The sequence below is a fragment of the Anolis sagrei genome, chromosome 1 (assembly GCF_037176765.1).
Source record: "Anolis sagrei isolate rAnoSag1 chromosome 1, rAnoSag1.mat, whole genome shotgun sequence".
In the NCBI taxonomy this organism is placed as follows: Eukaryota; Metazoa; Chordata; class Lepidosauria; order Squamata; family Dactyloidae; genus Anolis; species Anolis sagrei.
Genome location: NC_090021.1, coordinates 300,521,395 through 300,539,684, shown reverse-complemented (window position 1 = coordinate 300,539,684; position 18,290 = coordinate 300,521,395). Strand labels below are relative to the sequence as shown.

At 39.5% G+C, this 18,290-nt stretch overlaps 1 protein-coding gene across 14 annotated transcripts in view; it reads right to left on the bottom strand.

Annotated features, from left to right (window-relative positions):
• The window catches only part of NPAS3 (neuronal PAS domain protein 3), an 803,343-nt gene that overhangs the window by 10,829 nt on the left and 774,224 nt on the right, over positions 1-18,290 (bottom strand). For all 14 annotated transcript variants that reach the window (XM_060759362.2, XM_060759371.2, XM_060759379.2 and 11 more), the window contains one exon: positions 13,662-13,768. In XM_060759362.2, coding sequence (XP_060615345.2) covers positions 13,662-13,768 — 107 coding nt within the window. The remainder of the gene's footprint in view (positions 1-13,661; positions 13,769-18,290) is intronic.

Here is an 18,290-nt window from a genome sequence, read left to right as displayed (position 1 = left end):
CAGGAAGCGAATTTTGAAAGCTCAGTCAGTTCTATTTTGTAACAGGAGCAAACATTTGCAATTTGGGTTATACTGTTTTGTAAACAAGTTAAGCTTTTCTGGATTTCATACATTTATATCTAATCAAAAGGCTCTTTGCTTTTTTGTATTCCTGTTTAAAAAGTATTCTGATTCATGCAATGTTAAAACTGGATGGTTAAGCAAAAACGGTGGCAATACTCTACCTTGTGTACAGCTTTTCTCTCAAACAGTGAATGCTCTCATGATGAGACAGCAATTTTAGAAAAAAAATCTCTGAGTAATTGTTCTGATTGAGTTTTGGGAAGAAAAATTACTCAAGAGGAATATGCAGTTTTCTGGTCATAAGTCATGTTGAAGCTACTGTCCTTTGAGTGGACATCCACTGTCTGTGTAGTAACTCATTGATTTGCTGGAGCAAAACGAGATGGAAGGACTCTGTCCCTTGTTTTTTTAACAAAAGTACCACTTCTGGGAGTGAAACAGTGTAAAGGTGTATCGATTTCTGAGGGTGAGGGCTAAAGCCATCTAAACTGCCACTAGATCTCTTGGTTGAGGAAGCAGAGACAGCACAAATTGGGTTTGTGTCTCTTGGGGCAACCTTGCCAGTACCAGATAGTCATTTGGGTGAGTTCATTGGGGAGTTTGTTGAGCTAAGGTTCTGGTCTCTTTTGATGGGAAGGCTGTTTGCGTGCATTGGGTGGAGGCTTGCTGGCTTGATCATTTGGGTTCTTTTCTTCTGTGTAAATAGCTTCAGGTCATTTGCTTGAGCAAGTGGGCTCAGGAGGGAGAGGCACTTGCACAGAGAAAGTAGATCACAGGAAGTAGGTCAAAGGCTTCTTGGGGGAGGAACTAATTGCCACTTCCTCTCTTTGTTGGGAGGAGAGCTAACTGCAAGGAACTGGGCCCAGCACCTAGATTTCTTACAATCAGGGGCAGTCAGAGGAGGATGGACAATAAAACTGAGTGTGTGTTCATTGTCCCTGTAACAATGATTCTATACACTCTTCCTGCCTGATACAAATTCCTTGAAACTAGTAGAGAAACACTACACAGGTAGAAAAAAAGAACTGGTGTTTAGTGATGTAAAGTGGGAATGACAGGAAGATCCAAGCTTGGAAATGAATCCACAACTTGGAGAAGTTAGTTTTTGCACAACAATCCCAAAATAACTGGTCATATTGATTGTGGAACTGAGGGGGCTGGGGTCCAAAAAGTAATTTTTCCATGTTCAGAATTAGCCCCGTGATCAGTCTTGATTCTGAGTATTTAGATCCATCTGAAGAGAAGTCGCTAAGGTAACTCCTTTCCTTCAAAGGCGCCACTAAGTGATGTTATCTCCAAAATGGTCACTTATTGCAATTCTTCAAATTGTCAATTGGCCAACTGTTTCTCCAGCTATTTTTGGAACTAGTAACACAACTCTGCACAAGACTGTGCCTGTCAGACTACAGAAACTATTATGGCTAACTGGAAAGATATACAGGACATCATATTAGGACTGAACTATGCCAGAGGGCATTATGTCAGGGGCAAGCAACATAACCTGGGGCAATTTCTTCCAAAATGATAAATTTCATCCGCTCTAAGCAACATGTTCTGTGTCTTCCTCACATGTTCATCAAGTCTCACTTCTAAACCCTTTACAGTTAAGGCCTTCAGCTTAAAGATTAAAGTCACTCAAGTGATAGGCAAACCAAAGCCTGCTGTTGAGCCTAAGCATCACAGATGTAATTAAAGGGCAAGAAACAGAAAAAAAATTACTAAACATTTTGCTGGCTTTTAGATAGGTTTCTGAATTTACCAGCATCTTCAAAAAAATGTAAAAAGCTTCTCTCCAGTCTTGGATAATAAGTGTTAATTGGTGATGTTCATGAATTTACTCCTGTTGATATGTGTGTTTTTTTTAACTTTAAGTATAACTCTGTGGTGAGATTTTTATCTGGATGAATATATCATTAGAGTTTTAAAATGATGAGGAGGCATAAAGAGAAAGGAGAAAAATTCAAAAGAAAGATTACTTATTTAAATTATTGTGATTGTATTTTATTGCCAGGGATATGTGGGGACATGAAAGAAGCCTCCCGCAAGGATGGTAAAATATCAAAACATCACCTGGGCAACATCCTTTCAGGTGGCCAATTCTCTCACACCGGGGGGCGGGGGGAGAAAAGGAAACCCATGAGACTCTCTGGTGTCAAAATCATTTGACCACCCTTGGGGATTATGGACTAGGGAGTGGTCGAGAGGGCAGAAGTATGGTGCCATCTGCTTCTCTGCCTTAGGCAGCTAAATGCCTTAGGCACTTTTGAGGTGGACCTTCTCTTTGGCTTGTCTCAGGCAAGACACCACTTTTTAGCTTAACTAGACTCCTACTTCACAGGGCTGTAATGGTGACATGATGGTGAATGAGGTTTCTTCCTTAACATTCTTTGATGGGAGGAACTTAACTTTATTCAATAAAAAGTACGGGTTTATTCACGTGACACTCACACCCAAATACTCCTCTGTTACTCAAGAGTGTCACTTCTGGTTGCTTCTGTTCTTAAGAACAGACAAGCATCTCGAGCTCTGAGGATTACCTGGGAAGGAATTCCACTGGAGTATTGAAGCACACCCAAATACCTGGCAGTTACCCTAGAGTATGCTCTGACCTACAAGAAGCACTGCTTGAATATCAAGCAAAAAGTGGGTGCTAGAAACAATATCACATGAAAGCTGACTGGCACAACCTGGGGATCACAACCAGACACAGTGAAGACATCTGCCCTTGCTTTTGCTACTTTGCTGCTGGGTTTGCATGCCCAGTGGAACACATCTCACCATGCCACAACAGCAGATGAGGCTCTTAATGACATATGCCACATTATCACAGGATGTCTACGCCCTACACCACTGGATAAATTATACTGTTTGGCCAATATTGCACCACCTGACATCCGCTGGGAAGAAGCAGCCAATATTGAAAGGACCAAGGCATTGACATCTTTGGCCCACCCTCTGTTCAGATATCAGCCAGCACACCAATGCCTTAAATCAAGAAATAGTTTTCTAAGATCTACAGAGATACTCGCACAAATACCTCAGCACGTGAGACTCCAAAAGTGGCTGGCAAAAACCCAGAACTTCAAGCCATGGTTGATCCCGAATGAGAGACTCCCCCCTGGGCATACAGAAGACTGGGTGACTTGGAAGGTGCTGAACAAACTGCTCTCTGGCACCACGAGATGCAGTGCCAACCTTAAGAAATGGAGCCACAAAGTGGAGTCCACGACATGCAAGTGTGGAGAAGAGCAAACCACAGACCACCTATTACAATGTACTCTGAACTCTGCCACATGCACAATGGAGAACCTCCTTATAGCAACACCAGAGGCACTCTAAGTGGCCAGCTACTGGTCAAAGGACATATAATGCAATGCCAGGTTTTTAAAACTTTGTGTTTACATTGCAACTGTACCCTTGTATTTTTGAAGGCTTTCATGGCTGGAATCACTGGGTTGTTGTAAGTTTTTTGGACTGTATGGCCATCTTCCAGAAGCATTCTCTCCTGACATTTCACCTGCATCTATGGCAGGCATCCACAGACCTCACAACCTCTGAGGATGCCTGCCATAAATGCAAGTGAAACATCAGGAGAGAATACTTCTGGAAGATGGCCATACAGCCCGAAAAACTTAAAACAACCCAACTGTACCCTTGGTTTGCTTCTGATACAATAAATCAAAATAAATCAAGAGTGTGCCAAATCTGAAAGAAAAATGCCAAAGGAGTGACTTTTGTATCACCAACAATTTCAATTCCTTTCATACAAAACATGGCTGCTAGGTTTTATTAGATTCTTTTGCTATGCTCTCACTTACTTTGGATTGAATTGGATGCTAGGTTTTATTGGATTCTTTTGCAACACTTTCACTTATGTTGCTTGGCCCCAATGGTTACTATGCAAAAGGCTCAGGGTACCGCTCATGAGGACTGCACAAGATCTGAGTGATATATCTGTGGTACCCTGAACACATTTCTGGCAAAGAGACACCCATTTTCATTGGAAAATGTGTTAACAGTGAAACAAGAGAAAAAGAAACACATGCTTTTTCTCGCAATGTTTAGTTCTGTGTGTAAAACAAATCAAATCAGCACAGGTTTGTTTCTACAGTTATATTTGAAAAGGACACAGTTTCTTCTTGTAAGAAAAAATCAAAGAGCAAAAGTTGTAAACAGCGAGTTGTGTTTTGTAACAAAGAAGTAGCTTAATCCAGTTTGATGAGGAGATGAAGAAGAAATCTTATATCAAGAACAGCCTTTTAAAGCGAAGCAGCTTACAATAGAACATTTCACTAGGGTACAAATGTATGTAAAAGCTACAGTATATTGTGTATTCAGGTAAGTATAAAGAGGAAATGATGAGATCAGCTTACAGTTAAAGCTTCGCATCCCTGCAGCTTCACAAAGAGCCTCATTCTAGTATGGAAAATGTGAAGGTTGCATCTGTGCTATTTACAGCTTCTGCAAAAATAACCTTATCAATGAGAATGGGATGCTGATATTCAATTTGTTTTGCTATGAAAATATTGTTAATTTATTGGAAGGAGAAAAAGCAGCTCTGCACTTAGTGCCACAGTTGGACACTTAGCTGTAAATATCAGTTCTCTTTTTACATTCACAAAACTGGCAGGCGAAACATGAAAAGGAATACTGACTCTTTAATCTCCTCTTCTCCACCTAAGGCCCAAGGCAAGCTGACAGGGTAACTTCATTCTGGAAACAGAGTAGTGTGAGGTTTTTTTTTTTTAAAGAAAAATTCTGGATTACTTTTTCTTCTGCTTTTGAAAACTGTGGACTATAGGGGAATAAACCTGGCACTGACTTAAAACACGAACAAGTTTCTTTATCTGAAAAGTTATAGTCCTTGATGCTCACAGGAAGGTCATTTTCAAAACCCGTGGGGAAAATAGCATCACAGATAGACAGAGTACATTAAGAGGGCCTTATTTGCTTGAAACAGAGAGAGTATTTCTTTTATAGCAGTTCCCAGAACCAAGTGAGCCTTTGATGCTGATCTTTTCTACAGATTTTGCAATTATTGAGCAAGATGATTTAAATAGTAGACATCTGCACATTAGATTTGTGCAATAAAAACATAACCACAACATTTAGCAAACTCATGCCATGCATGATATTTAAACTGAATTATGAACAGAAAAGCAAGGGGGACTATGTACTAGGTATCATCTTTTCTCCCCACAAATCTGTTAATGAACATTAAGGATCAGTTCTCGCTTTCAAGAACAGAATGGAAAAGAGAAAGGAATGGGGAGGAACAGATAGCTTCTGTCCTCCCAGCCCACACACTCCATTTATCTCAATTTGGCAGGGAAAGTTCAGATTAATAACAACAACAACAACACTTTATTTATATTTCGCCCTTCTCACCCCGAAGGGGACTCAGGGCGGATCACAGCACACATACACGGCAAACATTCAGTGCTGCTTTTGTATAGACAATACACAGACAGACAGAACAGAAAGGAGGTGCTGTTGACTCAGTGTCCAGCTGTTTTTTTGGTGTCAAGGAAGGTGAGTCTAGCCACAGAGGGTGCAGTTGCTCCATTCTCTATGACGAAGAGCCGTCAGGACTTCTTCCTTCCTTTTTGGTCACCCAACATTTTCTGATCTTCTTTCTTTATGATGTCATAAAACGCCTCCCCCGCTTTTAGCAGTACCTAATTTCTCTAATTATGGCTAAAGCTGTTTTCGAACTGCTTAGGTAAACAGTGAGCAGGGCTGACAGTCGACCGCTCATGCCGACCCGGGGCTTTGAACTTGCAACCTTTTGGTTGAGAGATCTTCTAGTTGCTGGCAATTTATCAGCTGTGCTAAAACTCTGGCCCTCTTAAGCCTCTATTGTCCCACTTTAACCACTGCTATTCAAATATCCCAGTTTCTTTCTTCTCATCCCACTTTTCCCCTTTGTTCTCAGTTTACTCCAACTGCAAAAACATGAATTCAAAGTGCACAAATTTCTGGAGTGAATGTGTTATGTTTATTTAGTTTATCCTTGGTTAAGTTCAGTTGTTTATAAGTTATATTTAGTTTATTTTGTTTTACGTTTCATCTTGATTGTTGCTTATACTTTGGAAACCACCCTGAGTCCTTTTGGGGAGAGAGGGCAGGTTATAAATAAATTATTATTATTATTATTATTATTATTATTACTACTACTACTACTATGGTGGTAGAAATAAGGAAGGTGTGATATCTTGCTTTTCTCTCTAGGTACAGGCAAAAGATGTTTGGCACATTTAGTCTAGCTTCTCAGCCTGTCTGACATGGGGGGCCATACTAGCAGCTCTGCTACCATCATCAAAATGTAGTGCCATTCAATGTATTTAAGAATATATTATCCTGCATAATAATATAAAACCATAACAATACATGAGGGTCTACAAAATCTGAGAAACCTGAATATAGATACAAGAAGTAGTATGTTTCTGTACACCAAGCTTTGACTATGCACATTTTACAATTCAGCATAAAATAAGCAGACTTGTTAGTAAGGGCATCTAACTCTCAGATAATTATCCTTAAAGGTAATTCCTTGGATTGCATTACAGTGAAATCAATGTAGCTAACATCTAAGGGCATCCTTAATGAATTTGATGCCAGGAATCTATATGAACAGGTCATTTCTACAATCAAAAATGTTGGATGGCATCAGACTGATGTTTTAGCAAGGAATCAAAAATATAGATCTCAGTCAGAATATAAGATGAGGGTACTCCTATATACAAAGCAAATTTGAAAGGTTCACATGTTTTAAGTACAATGGATTGGATGCAAAGTTATTGATGCTGAAAACAGGGGCATTGAAAACTATGATTATATTTCAGAACTAAATGGCTTGACTCTAAACATGATTATTAAATATGGACACAGTGCTCAATTTACCTATTTCAAAATGGTATTATTTTGTAAGCAGCTAGAACTTGATCAACTGTTAGATCTCTGGAGTCTGTTTCATACTGAACCAGACCATAAGCTTTATCTGAACTTATTGATACAATTCTTTAAGATTTCAGACAGCTCTATCTTAGAATTTTAAGGAGACCCTTTGCATCCAGATCTCTGTGTGATTTACAATAAATAAGTAAGATTTTGACTTCAATTGTTTGATAACAATAGCGGCAAAATGACATAGTCACCCAAATTACATGCTTGAAACAAAGCTGCGCATAATCAGAAATGGAATTTTGTTGGACCATTGGTTCTGGTCCAGTTCCGATACTTAAAATAAATGTCTGAATTCAGAGTTCTCTTCAGGAGAGAAGTATAGTAAAATAAGATGCTATATTTTGAAGTGTCTGAAATATGTTTTTGTTGTATTATTGCTGATTTATACATTGAAAGAGTTTGATACTGAACTGATTATATATATAATATATATCACTATCTGTAAGGTTTAAGCTTGATTGTTATATTATGTTGTAAACCGCGTTGAGTCGCCGGCTAGGCTGAGAAACGGCGGTATATAAATATAGCAAATAAATAAAAAATAAATGAATATAATTCATATATTTTTATCAATCCATTATACCTTATTTTGAATATTTGGTCAGTATAATAATATTTTTGGAGCAAAATTGTAAACTCACATCTTGTGTACACCAGCCCTTTAATCCAAAGTTGATCAGAAGTCGAACCTGGATGTCTTGATGATGTCTCCTAGACAAGAGGCTGTCTGGTCCTTAATGTGGGGTAAACCGCGTTAACTTAATTTAACTCTACATTAAGCATAGTCAGATAATGGTTTGGAGGTTTGCTGAAATTCTGGAGTAGCCCTACACTTTGGGATGACTATGGACAGCACATATAGCTCTAACTCAGAACGGTTGGCTGGAACCACTCAACGGCACTAGGAAAAGGGAATGGATTGGGCCTATGCAGATCCTCCAGCATGGAGCTTCAGATAGCTCCTAATTGTTGTCCCTGCACTACCAGGGAGAAGGAAGCGGGGATCTGCTACCATCCGAAAAGCCTCTTGTTGTACAGGCATCCGCAATCCTCTCCTTCGCCCTGTCCACATGAGCATCTTTGTTTTTGTCAGCAAAGGCACCCGACAGTGGCCAGATGCTCTCCTGGAGCTCAACAGCCACCCAGCAGTGATGGGAACATCACAGATAAGATGATGGTCCAGTAGGGGTGATGTGGCTAGACAGTCTTGACTTTGCCCAACTGCTATTGCAGGATGGACACAAAGTATAGCTTTCCCTGGTACTCAATATTGCTACTCCAAACTGACTCGGGATTTTAGTGGAAGTGAGGATGAGCCCATAGAGTACATTACAATATGTTTTAATGAAAATCCTCCTTTCAAGGTCCTTTAAAATCCTATAAATTGTGAGTTGCATCTAGTGAGTATAAAGTGCCAGCCTCCCAACTAGTGTTTATCTTCCCTTCTTCCCCATGCAGCACTCTGGGTTTGCTTGAGGCAGCAGTACCGCCCTAAGTCCCCTTCAGGGTTGAGAAGAGTGGTATACAAATAACACAAACAATAAATAAATACATAAATAATACACTGGTTTCCATTCTATTTTTCTATCATATGGCATTTTGCATCAAAAAGCCAGTGTCTGTGTATGTACAGATTGATCTTTCATAGCAGTTAGCTGTCCTTGTTAATCCTTATGCTGCAAGACGTACTTCTATCACTGGGTTGGCTTCTAAGTTCACTTGCTCAAAAATCATCTGAATACAAGACATACTATCACACTAATTTAAAATCAATCTCTCTTGCTTTGGTGATTATCATAAACTTGTAGAACAGTGACATTCATTTGTATATTTTAGCATTTCACAGCAGCCACAGAATGCAAAAGCCTGACATTGGAATCAGTTTGATTTCTTTTATGATTGAAGATATTAAGCACTACAAGAGCATTGAAATTTCGATCTGATTAGGATCAAAATTCCTCAGGATCAAAACACTTCCTTTTTTCCCCCTACAGTTTTACTAATTGTGTGCTACTTGACATTGTGAAGTTATTCCACAGCATGATAGCAAAACTTGTGAAGAGTGTTTTTACTGTCAAGAATTATCAAATCATTCTATCTCATTTTTATGGGCTTAAGGTTATTAAAAGAATAAAAAAATATATAATTGATATGTACAAGTTAAAAGACTTAGTTCATTTGTAGTTGGAGAGTGAACCACTAAGTAATATTAAGTGTGTCAACAGAAATTTCTAAGCAAAGCTGCACAAAAGCAGCCACAGATGTGTAACTGATTCACAGGAAAATATTGTAAAAGCAAGAACACTTGGAAAATGGGAAGCAATGAATAAAGTGATTGTGAAGCTGCTTTTTTAAAAAAAGGTTTAGATTATTTCAACTGCTAGAATCCAAACAGAAGTGTATCAGAGAAAATGCTACCAAACACAGTCATCAGAGACCTTTGCTTTATGGGAAATGAAGTGCCCTTGCTTGGTGTTCCTAAAGAATTGTGTTTCTTATAACAGTAAATCAAGTCCTGAAGAAATAAGATGATGTTTTGCAAGCAATAGCTGAGGGTGACAACTATCTTTTTGTCAGTGTCAGGTTTATGAATTTAGACTGCAATTAAGATTCCAAAATGGAAAAAAAATCCCCACATATTATATCTGTAGCTACACACTGCGAGTGGCAGTATTCCCAAAAGCAATATATATCCATTTTGTACTTCATGTTATATTGTCTTTTGTTTGTGACCAAAGAAACATTCACAATGTCCTCTAAAGGTCTTGACTCCTCTACATCCCGTCTGGGTTTCCAGCCAAAAAGTACTTAATGTTACTATTCAGTGAATGTCATTATTATTTTTTAAACAAACCGAGAAGATAAATGTTTCTCCATTTTGTGACAACTATTTGTATATTTTTAGCAGGACATGGACTTGCTAAATCAGAACAGGATTGTATGGTTGTACCGGAACATAGATTTTTAAATAGGCTTTTCATATATTAAAATGTTACAAAGTATATAAATCATCTTTGTTCCTCTTATCATTACTGCCATGAAGGATATCTGAAAAAAAGCAGACTAAAAGGAGATTTGTTTGACATGAGATTAATATGGAAGTGGTAAAAAAGACCCAGTATTCAAATGCAGCTCTGCAGTAATAACCTTTATTGCAGAATTGCTGCCATGCTAATGGAAGGGCATAGCATTCCTCCATGTCTGTCCAAAACAGAGATGATAATGGAGAGCAAAGGGCCAGCAAAATGTGGTGCTGGGATATTTTTTTAAAATACTTGAATGCAATTTCCAACCCAGGTCCCTCCACCTGTATTGGAACATAACTTCCCTAATCCTCCAGGCAACTATGATACACTGGATGGGGAATCACAGAAGTTAGCTAGAGATGCAGGTCTAGGTTAATTGGAGGATTGTAGTTTTCCATGTGAGCCTGTCTGTGTTTTGAAGTCCTGTTGGGTTTCTCCAGGTGTTTTGGAATTCAACACCCAGAAATCCCATCCAGATTACTAGTTATTAGGAATTGGAGGATCTGAAGTCCAAAACATCTGGAGGAGCACAGTCTGAGAAACTCTGTTCTAGGTTATTTGAAGAACTGTATTCTCCCATATGAACCTGTATGTATTTTGAGATCTTCTGGGGAGGTTTTAAACAGGCATTGGTGAAATGCCCCTTGTCCCAGCACACTATGCCCAATAACCTCCATCAAGGAGACTGGCTATAAGTTTATCTAGTGGTTAGTGAGTCTCACTACTGTGCAATCAAACATGTTCCTGCATTTGTAGCACAAACAATATGCAAACGTAAGACAAGAGGAATTCCACTTCAGCAAACTCAAACCACAACAGAAATGCCAACCACTTCTGTAAATGAACTTATCTAACAGGCCTATGTTGCAGCATAGTCACACTGCATGCACACAACCTAGAGAAGGATTTAAAGCAACAGCGTGAACAAAATGAAACTTAATCCAGGCAAGACAAATGTGCTCCTGGATAGTCAGAATGTCGATTGGGAGCAGGGAGTCAGCCTGTGCTGAATGGGATTACATTCCCCAGAAGAACTGGGTTTGCTGCTTGGAGTTATTCCTGGATCCAACCCTGGACCTGGAGACTCAGGTTTTGATAGTGGGCAGAAGTGTGTTTATGCAGTGAATGCTTGTAAACCATTTCTTCAGATTTGGCCATGATAACATATACCTTAGTTACATCTTGCTTGGATTATTTTAGGAGTGTTCGAAACCCCCCAGCTGGTTTAAAGAGCAGCTTCAATTGGAATGTTAACTGGGACTGTCTCACAATTAATTTATGGTTCTTATATAACTTATGTACATAACCTGTAGGTCATTTTATATACTATTTTAATAATGCTGTGCATGAAGCAACATTGTGTCAGCTCACAGTGGTAGCTCCCAATGAAATCACAGGACCACGCTCTGGCGTCAAAGAGAACTTTACTTCTGGAAACAATAACATGCGAAAAGCCGAGAATGTCGGGCCACAGATGGCTGCCCTTTATATACACTCCCCCTTGCTTTGAACAGCGCCTTCCCGCCCAAGCACAAAACCCGCGCAAATTCCCCACCAACTGCTGGCTGTTTCATCCCAGGGTCAGCAGCTGCAAATGTCTTATCAGTGTCCTTCGTCAGGACTCCGGTTTCTGGCGCCAATGCCAAGGCCAGAGAAACTGACTCCTGACAACGTTGTGTACACTGAACCATCAGAATGCAAAGATAACACTATATTAGCCACACATGTGGACTTTTTTGATTTTGGAGTATTGTGGATATCTGTATAAGGGTTACTCAACCTATGACTTTATTATTGTGGCTGTCCACCTTCTGTGTGCTATGCCTAAGCAATATAAAACTGATTGCCATATCTGTTGTCTTCTCCCTGTAAAGGTTCTGGTAGAAAATAGTGCCCTTGTACTCTTTGAGAAGACTCTTCTGGGCCTTAACAAACATCTTGAATTCATGGGTGAGATATTCCTTAATTGTCTTTTGGTTAATTTAAATAAAGGCTTAAGATTCTGCCAATTCTCCTAGTAGTTCTGTCAGTGCAACTACCCCAAATACAAGCAATTCAAAATAACATAATAAGTAAATTGATAATACCATGAAATGCACTCTGTTCTCTGAAAAGTGTATGTGTGTGTGTGTGTGTGTGTGTATATATATATATATATATATATACAAAGTTCATGTCAAACAGACAAAAAGTTAACATATAGTTTTCCAATTTTTATGAGAGGAAATTATGATGGGTGGTAGTATTAAATGGCCTTAAAAAAGATTAGATGAATTTATGAAGAAAAGGTATTAACTATGACAATTAGCTATTAGGTATGACAGTCAAGAATTAGGGATAATAACCAATTAAAGGATTTCTTAGTAATTACATACTTTTAAGATCAAGTATTTAAACAAATGGGCATATTACTATAATGTCAATACCAATGTCATCTTTCCACATTGGAATTCTACCTCAAGAAGAAGATTTTGTCCCTTTCCTTTCCTCAATAATGCAATATGAGGCTACTACTATCAATCTAACATAATCCTGACTTGTACATTATGACACAAGCACAAAACATGAATTAGACCAAATTCTTCAAGCACATGATCTCATCCACAAACTACATACTGAGTCACAAATTATGTAACACCTGTATATCTATATACAGTGTATTAACAAGGAATTAACCATCGAAAAAGCAGGCAAATCTTAAAGGATTGGACAAAAAATTCTACCAATTGTATAGCAGGATTATACTAGCGAAATTGAATTTTCCAACTATGCTAGTTCTATTTTTCAAACATAAAACACTGAAAACTGAACACTCCAAAAATAGTGGTTACGATGAAGATCAAGGCTAGATTCATTATGCCGGATTCATTAGGCTGTTCATGTGCAAAAGTGTCGTTTTGAAACATTCAAGGAAATAGGTTATAAAATATATCTCAATAAACAAGAGCCACCATTCATTACACAGGAATCCATTTCCACACTTTCTTGTCCATGTCTTGTAACAATAACAAACCAGGAGCAAAAGAGCCTTTGTAATGCAGGGCTTTCCCCAAAACATTGGCTGATGCTTGTTAAAAGACAATGCACTGAATGAGTGGGACATTTAAATTACCCCAAGATAGCAACTCCTATTTCTTCTTCTTCCTGAATTGCTTCTTAAAGCAGGTATGAGTTGTATTAAATGTTACCTCATCAACCCTAGCTCTAGTGGGTTTAGGCCCATTCTTAATTAAAACAACTAAGTAATTAATCAATGAGAAAATTGCTATGTTAGTGCTCAATGAATAGAGACAAAAGAGATTTTTATTCCTGCTAAGTCTATCTCATCTGTAAGGTATTTTGAGTCTCTGCTACAAAACCCACATATGCCGTGAGCATAAATGCAAATGTGGTGTAACTAGAATTCATTACAGTAGTTTCTAGTTTCAGTATTTGTTGACCATATCTTGCATCACAGAGAAAAGTGTGCCTGTTAGATCTGAAATACTCCCAAAGTAATCCAACAAAAGAATGTGTAACACAAATGTCCATAGTATTGGCAAGTAAATAACATTTCGAAACCAGTTAAAAAATCAAAAACATTTTGCACAAGGTTAGAATACTTACAGTCTAAATGACTGTGCCTGATCCCTTCCACATCTTCAGCATGAATGAAGTGGTAACATCTCTTCCCTACGATATCTACAGGGGTCAGATCCATGTAATCACTAATCCTATAAAAGAAAAATAGAGCCTATAAATTGACGACAGGGAAAAATGGAGGAACCGCAAACGTCTTTTATTCTGATTCTAAGGTATTTTACTTCAACATCTCTCTGCAAAGCTATTCTTGTGATACTAGTTTAACATTATTTGCTGTGCTGGCCCAGATGTTGGCATGATCCAATCTCATGTTCTTATCTGCTATACAGAGAATCCGGAGATTGGTTTCTTAGAAGCCGACTTTCCATCAATCTAGCACACCTGTACGGTTGCTGCAGTTTATTAACACAGAGCACTGTAAGTATAAGACATAAAATCAAACCAAGATTACATTAATTTCTTGTTTATCTAAAAAGCAGAACTAGAAAACCTGGTGCATCCAGATGTTTTGAATCATAATTCTCATCAAGCCCATCCTGTATGGCCACTGAGTAGGAATTAAAGGGATTTTAGTACAAAACATCTGGAGGACAGCAGGCTGTTGAATCCAGCCCATGAAAGCTAATACAAAGGCAGCCTTCAGTAGGTCTGCTCTTGACCTCAGCCAGTAGGATAATATAATTCTTTAAAATACAAAGCTCTCCATTAAACAAGCAAGATAATTCAAGGTTACATAATGAAATAAGAACATGCCATGCTTATGTGAAATGATTAGAGACACCTTTCATTTCAACAGATTGGTCTTCTATTGGGTGTATTCACATACACACAAAATCCTCTTCAGCTGTTTCCTAGCACAAAGTCCAAACTGACATTTCAAGCGATATCATTTAAATGCGGAGACATCCAGATGCCTGAGGGTGTTATCTTTTTTAGTCTTATTCAGCTGGGAGCACCACTTTCACTTCTGGCTCTTTCAACTGGGACTTTGTGGTTTATTCTGCTCAGAAACTTTTAAATCCTTTCAGTAGCTCTTCCTGCTCTGTGCTCTGCTCAGCATCTCTATGTATGTGTGTTTCTGTTATTGATTGTCCAGATGTCAATGTCCTGAGGCGCCAGTGTTAAAAAAAATACCCCCAAATTGAAAAACATGTTGAGTAAATCAGCCTGGCCTGCTCAGTGCAGGCTTTTCCTTCCCTTTAATTCATTTTTATGTTTTTAATAGGACATCCTATCATTTGGAGGGAAATCCTTTTGAAGGAGCTAATTGCCATTAGGATTTGAAGGGAATATTTTGTAGGGTTGCTCCCAAATGGGAGATAGTTAATATCAGTGAAGAGCCAGAGCTAACCAAGTACAGAGTTCACACATTTAGAGTGCAGCAATGACTGGAAAAAAGCTACTCCCTGCAGTCAGTCTGAAAGACGGTAAGAACTAGGTGTGATAAAAATATTACCGCAAATTAGGGAGCTACCTGCCATTTTCTCGGTATCTGACAGAAAATCACTTGCAGAAGTGATAGTTTTCTTTATAACCATTTGCTCTCATCATCTGGAAACAGTAGAGTCTGTTACCTCTAGCCTCTTCCTCCAGAGTGGAGAGTGAAAGTTTGCTGTAGATGGAAGCTCTCCATCTGTGGGCTGAGATTAAGTTGAGGTGTTGCAGGATGAAACAACTTCGAGGTGAATGTGGAAGAGGAGAAGGTAACACACAGTTTTCTTGCTGCACACATGTCGGATAGCAGCCTTGTTGCTTTGGGTCTGGAAGAACTGAAATGGGCATTTCTCTCCCTCTATGTCCTTTCAATGTGTGTGTCGGATAAAGAAATGAGCTGGGAGTGAAAGTATCGTCATTTGTTTTTTGCTTATCTTGAGTTGGTTAAAAGGAGACAATGGGAATAGTGTCACTCTACAGCAGGGGCCATCTAACATTTTAAGCAGAGGGCTGGTTCATGGTCTCTTAGACTGTTGGGGAGCCAGACTATAGTTTGAAAAAACTAATTTCTAAGCACACTGCACATATCTTATTTGTGGTGCAAACATATAGATATATATATGAAATAACAATATTACATTTAAAATGAAGAGCAATTTTAACTGACATAAACTTACCTATATGTCAATGGGAAATGTGGGCCGGCTTTTGGCTGATGAGATAGTCAAATTAATTAGGGTTGTTGTTGTTGTTGTTGTTGTTGTTGTTGTTGTTGTTGTGTGCCTTCAAGTTGTTTCATAATTAGGGCAACCCTAAGTCTAAAGTTTAGGGCAGGGACTGGGTAAATGACCTGGGGGGGGGGGGGGCATATCCAGCCTACAGGCTTTAGTTTGGGGACCCTTGCTCAGCTGGCTTGTCACAGGCTGCAGATTATTGTCTAGCTGCTATTCGTGCATCTACACTGTAGAATTAATGCAGTGTTGACCCTTCTTTAATTGGTATGACTCAATGCAATGGAATCATAGGAATTTTAGTTTTACAAGAACTTTAGCCTTTTCTGCCAAAGAGTGCAGGTGTCTCACCAAACTACAAATCCCAGGATTCTCTAGCATTAAGCCATAACAATCAGAGTGGTTGCATGGGAGATGGTGACCAACCTCCCCTCTCAAGGAGTCCGCAAGGAAAGACAGATGGTTATCCCAATGGTTGGGGATAACCAAAGGCCACAATTTGTTTATTGGTTACAATGAGAAACAGGGTTGGCAGCCATACATGAGTCCTGGATCAAGAATCGGACAGTCTGATGCTGATTGATGTTGCTTCATAGCAGTAGGGGTCTTTGGCAGTAAATTGATTAGTTCCGGGTTAGGGTTAAGAATCCATTTAACAGGTTATTCCTCAACAAGTCTTAGAAAGCAGTGATATTTCTACATCTTATTTCATAGGATAAATGTGAATATATTAGATACTGTAATCTCTATGTGGATTAGAGTATTTTTAAAGAAAACTGAACATCTATTTTTCTAATCAAAAAGTAGGATATTACATAGCAAGAGTACTTGTTAAGATGAAAAGCAGATTCACAACTCAGAATGCTTCCATACAAGAGACCCTCCAGATCTTGATAACATCATGGCAAAGGTTGATGGGAGCTTAAGTCCAACATCTGGAGGGCCAGGGGTTACTATTCTCTCCTTTGTGTACCATGGATAAGCTTGTGGAGCAATCAGAGTACAAGTAAAACAGGCTAAGGAGAATCTTACTCATTATTAAGACAGTTTGGATGACTTACTTTGCAATTGTATAGTTTTGTGATTTGCTCTTGTTCCATCCCTCTGTGTATGTGTACACACACATATTTAAGATTGCTTACTTACTTACTTACTTACTTACTTAGGCGATCCCTCGCTTTCCGAGGATGATTGTCTTCCAATATTCTTGTGGGTCTGTATGTGGCTGTGGAGCCCTATTCTTGCTCTGCATCTTCTTCCGCAGTGAGGGCATTGGTTTCCAGGTGGAAGGCGGTCTCGGCCGGGGTTGGCTTGACGTGCCTTCCTCTTGGCACGTTTCTCTTTTTCACCCTCCACTCATGCCTCCTCAAATTCTGCAGCACTGCTGGTCACAGCTGACCTCCAGCTGGAGCGGTCAAGGGCCAGGGCTTCCCAGTTCTCACTGTCTATGCCAGAGTTTTTAAGGTTGGCTTTGAGCCCATCTTTAAATCTCTTTTCCTGTCCTCCAACATTCCGTTTTCCGTTCTTGAGTTTGGAGTAGAGCAGCTGCTTTGGGAGACGGTGGTCGGGCATCCGGACAACATGGCCGGTCCAGCGGAGTTGGTGTTGGAGGACCATCGCTTCAATGCTGGTGGTCTTTGCTTCTTCCAGCACACTGACGTTTGTCCGCTTGTCTTCCCAAGAGATTTGCAGGATTTTCCGGAGGCAGCGCTGATGGAATCGTTCCAGGAGCTGCATGTGACATCTGTAGACAGTCCACGTCTCACAGGCATAGAGCAGGGTTGGGAGGACAATAGCTTTATAAACAAGCACCTTGGTATCCCTACGGATGTCCCGGTCCTCAAACACTCTCTGCTTCATTCGGAAAAATGCTGCGCTTGCAGAGCTCAGGCGGTGTTGTATTTCGGCGTTGATGTTGACTTTGGTGGAGAGGTGGCTGCCAAGGTAGCGGAAATGATCAACATTTTCTAATGTTACACCATTAAGCTGTATCACTGGCATTGGAGAGGGGATGGCTGGTGACTGCTGGAAAAGCACCTTGGTTTTTTCAATGTTCAATGACAAGCCGAGCTTCTCGTATGCTTCTGCAAAGGTGATTAGAGTGGCTTGTAGATCTTCTTCTGAATGCGCACAAACGACGTTGTCATCAGCATACTGGAGTTCTATAACAGATGTTGTTGTGACCTTGGTTTTGGCTTTCAGTCTGCTGAGATTGAATAGCTTGCCATCTGTCCGATAGATGATTTCCACTCCGGTGGGAAGCTTCCTATCAACAAGGTGAAGTATCATAGCAATGAAGATGGAGAATAAAGTTGGGGCAATAACACATCCCTGTTTGACACCTGATTCCACCTTAAATGGATCACTTTGGGAGCCATTGCTGTCCAAGACTGTTGCCATCATGTCATCATGGAGGAGCCGCAGGATGTTCACAAATTTGCTTGGGCACCTGATTTTTTGGAGGATGGTCCAGAGAGCGCTGCGGTTC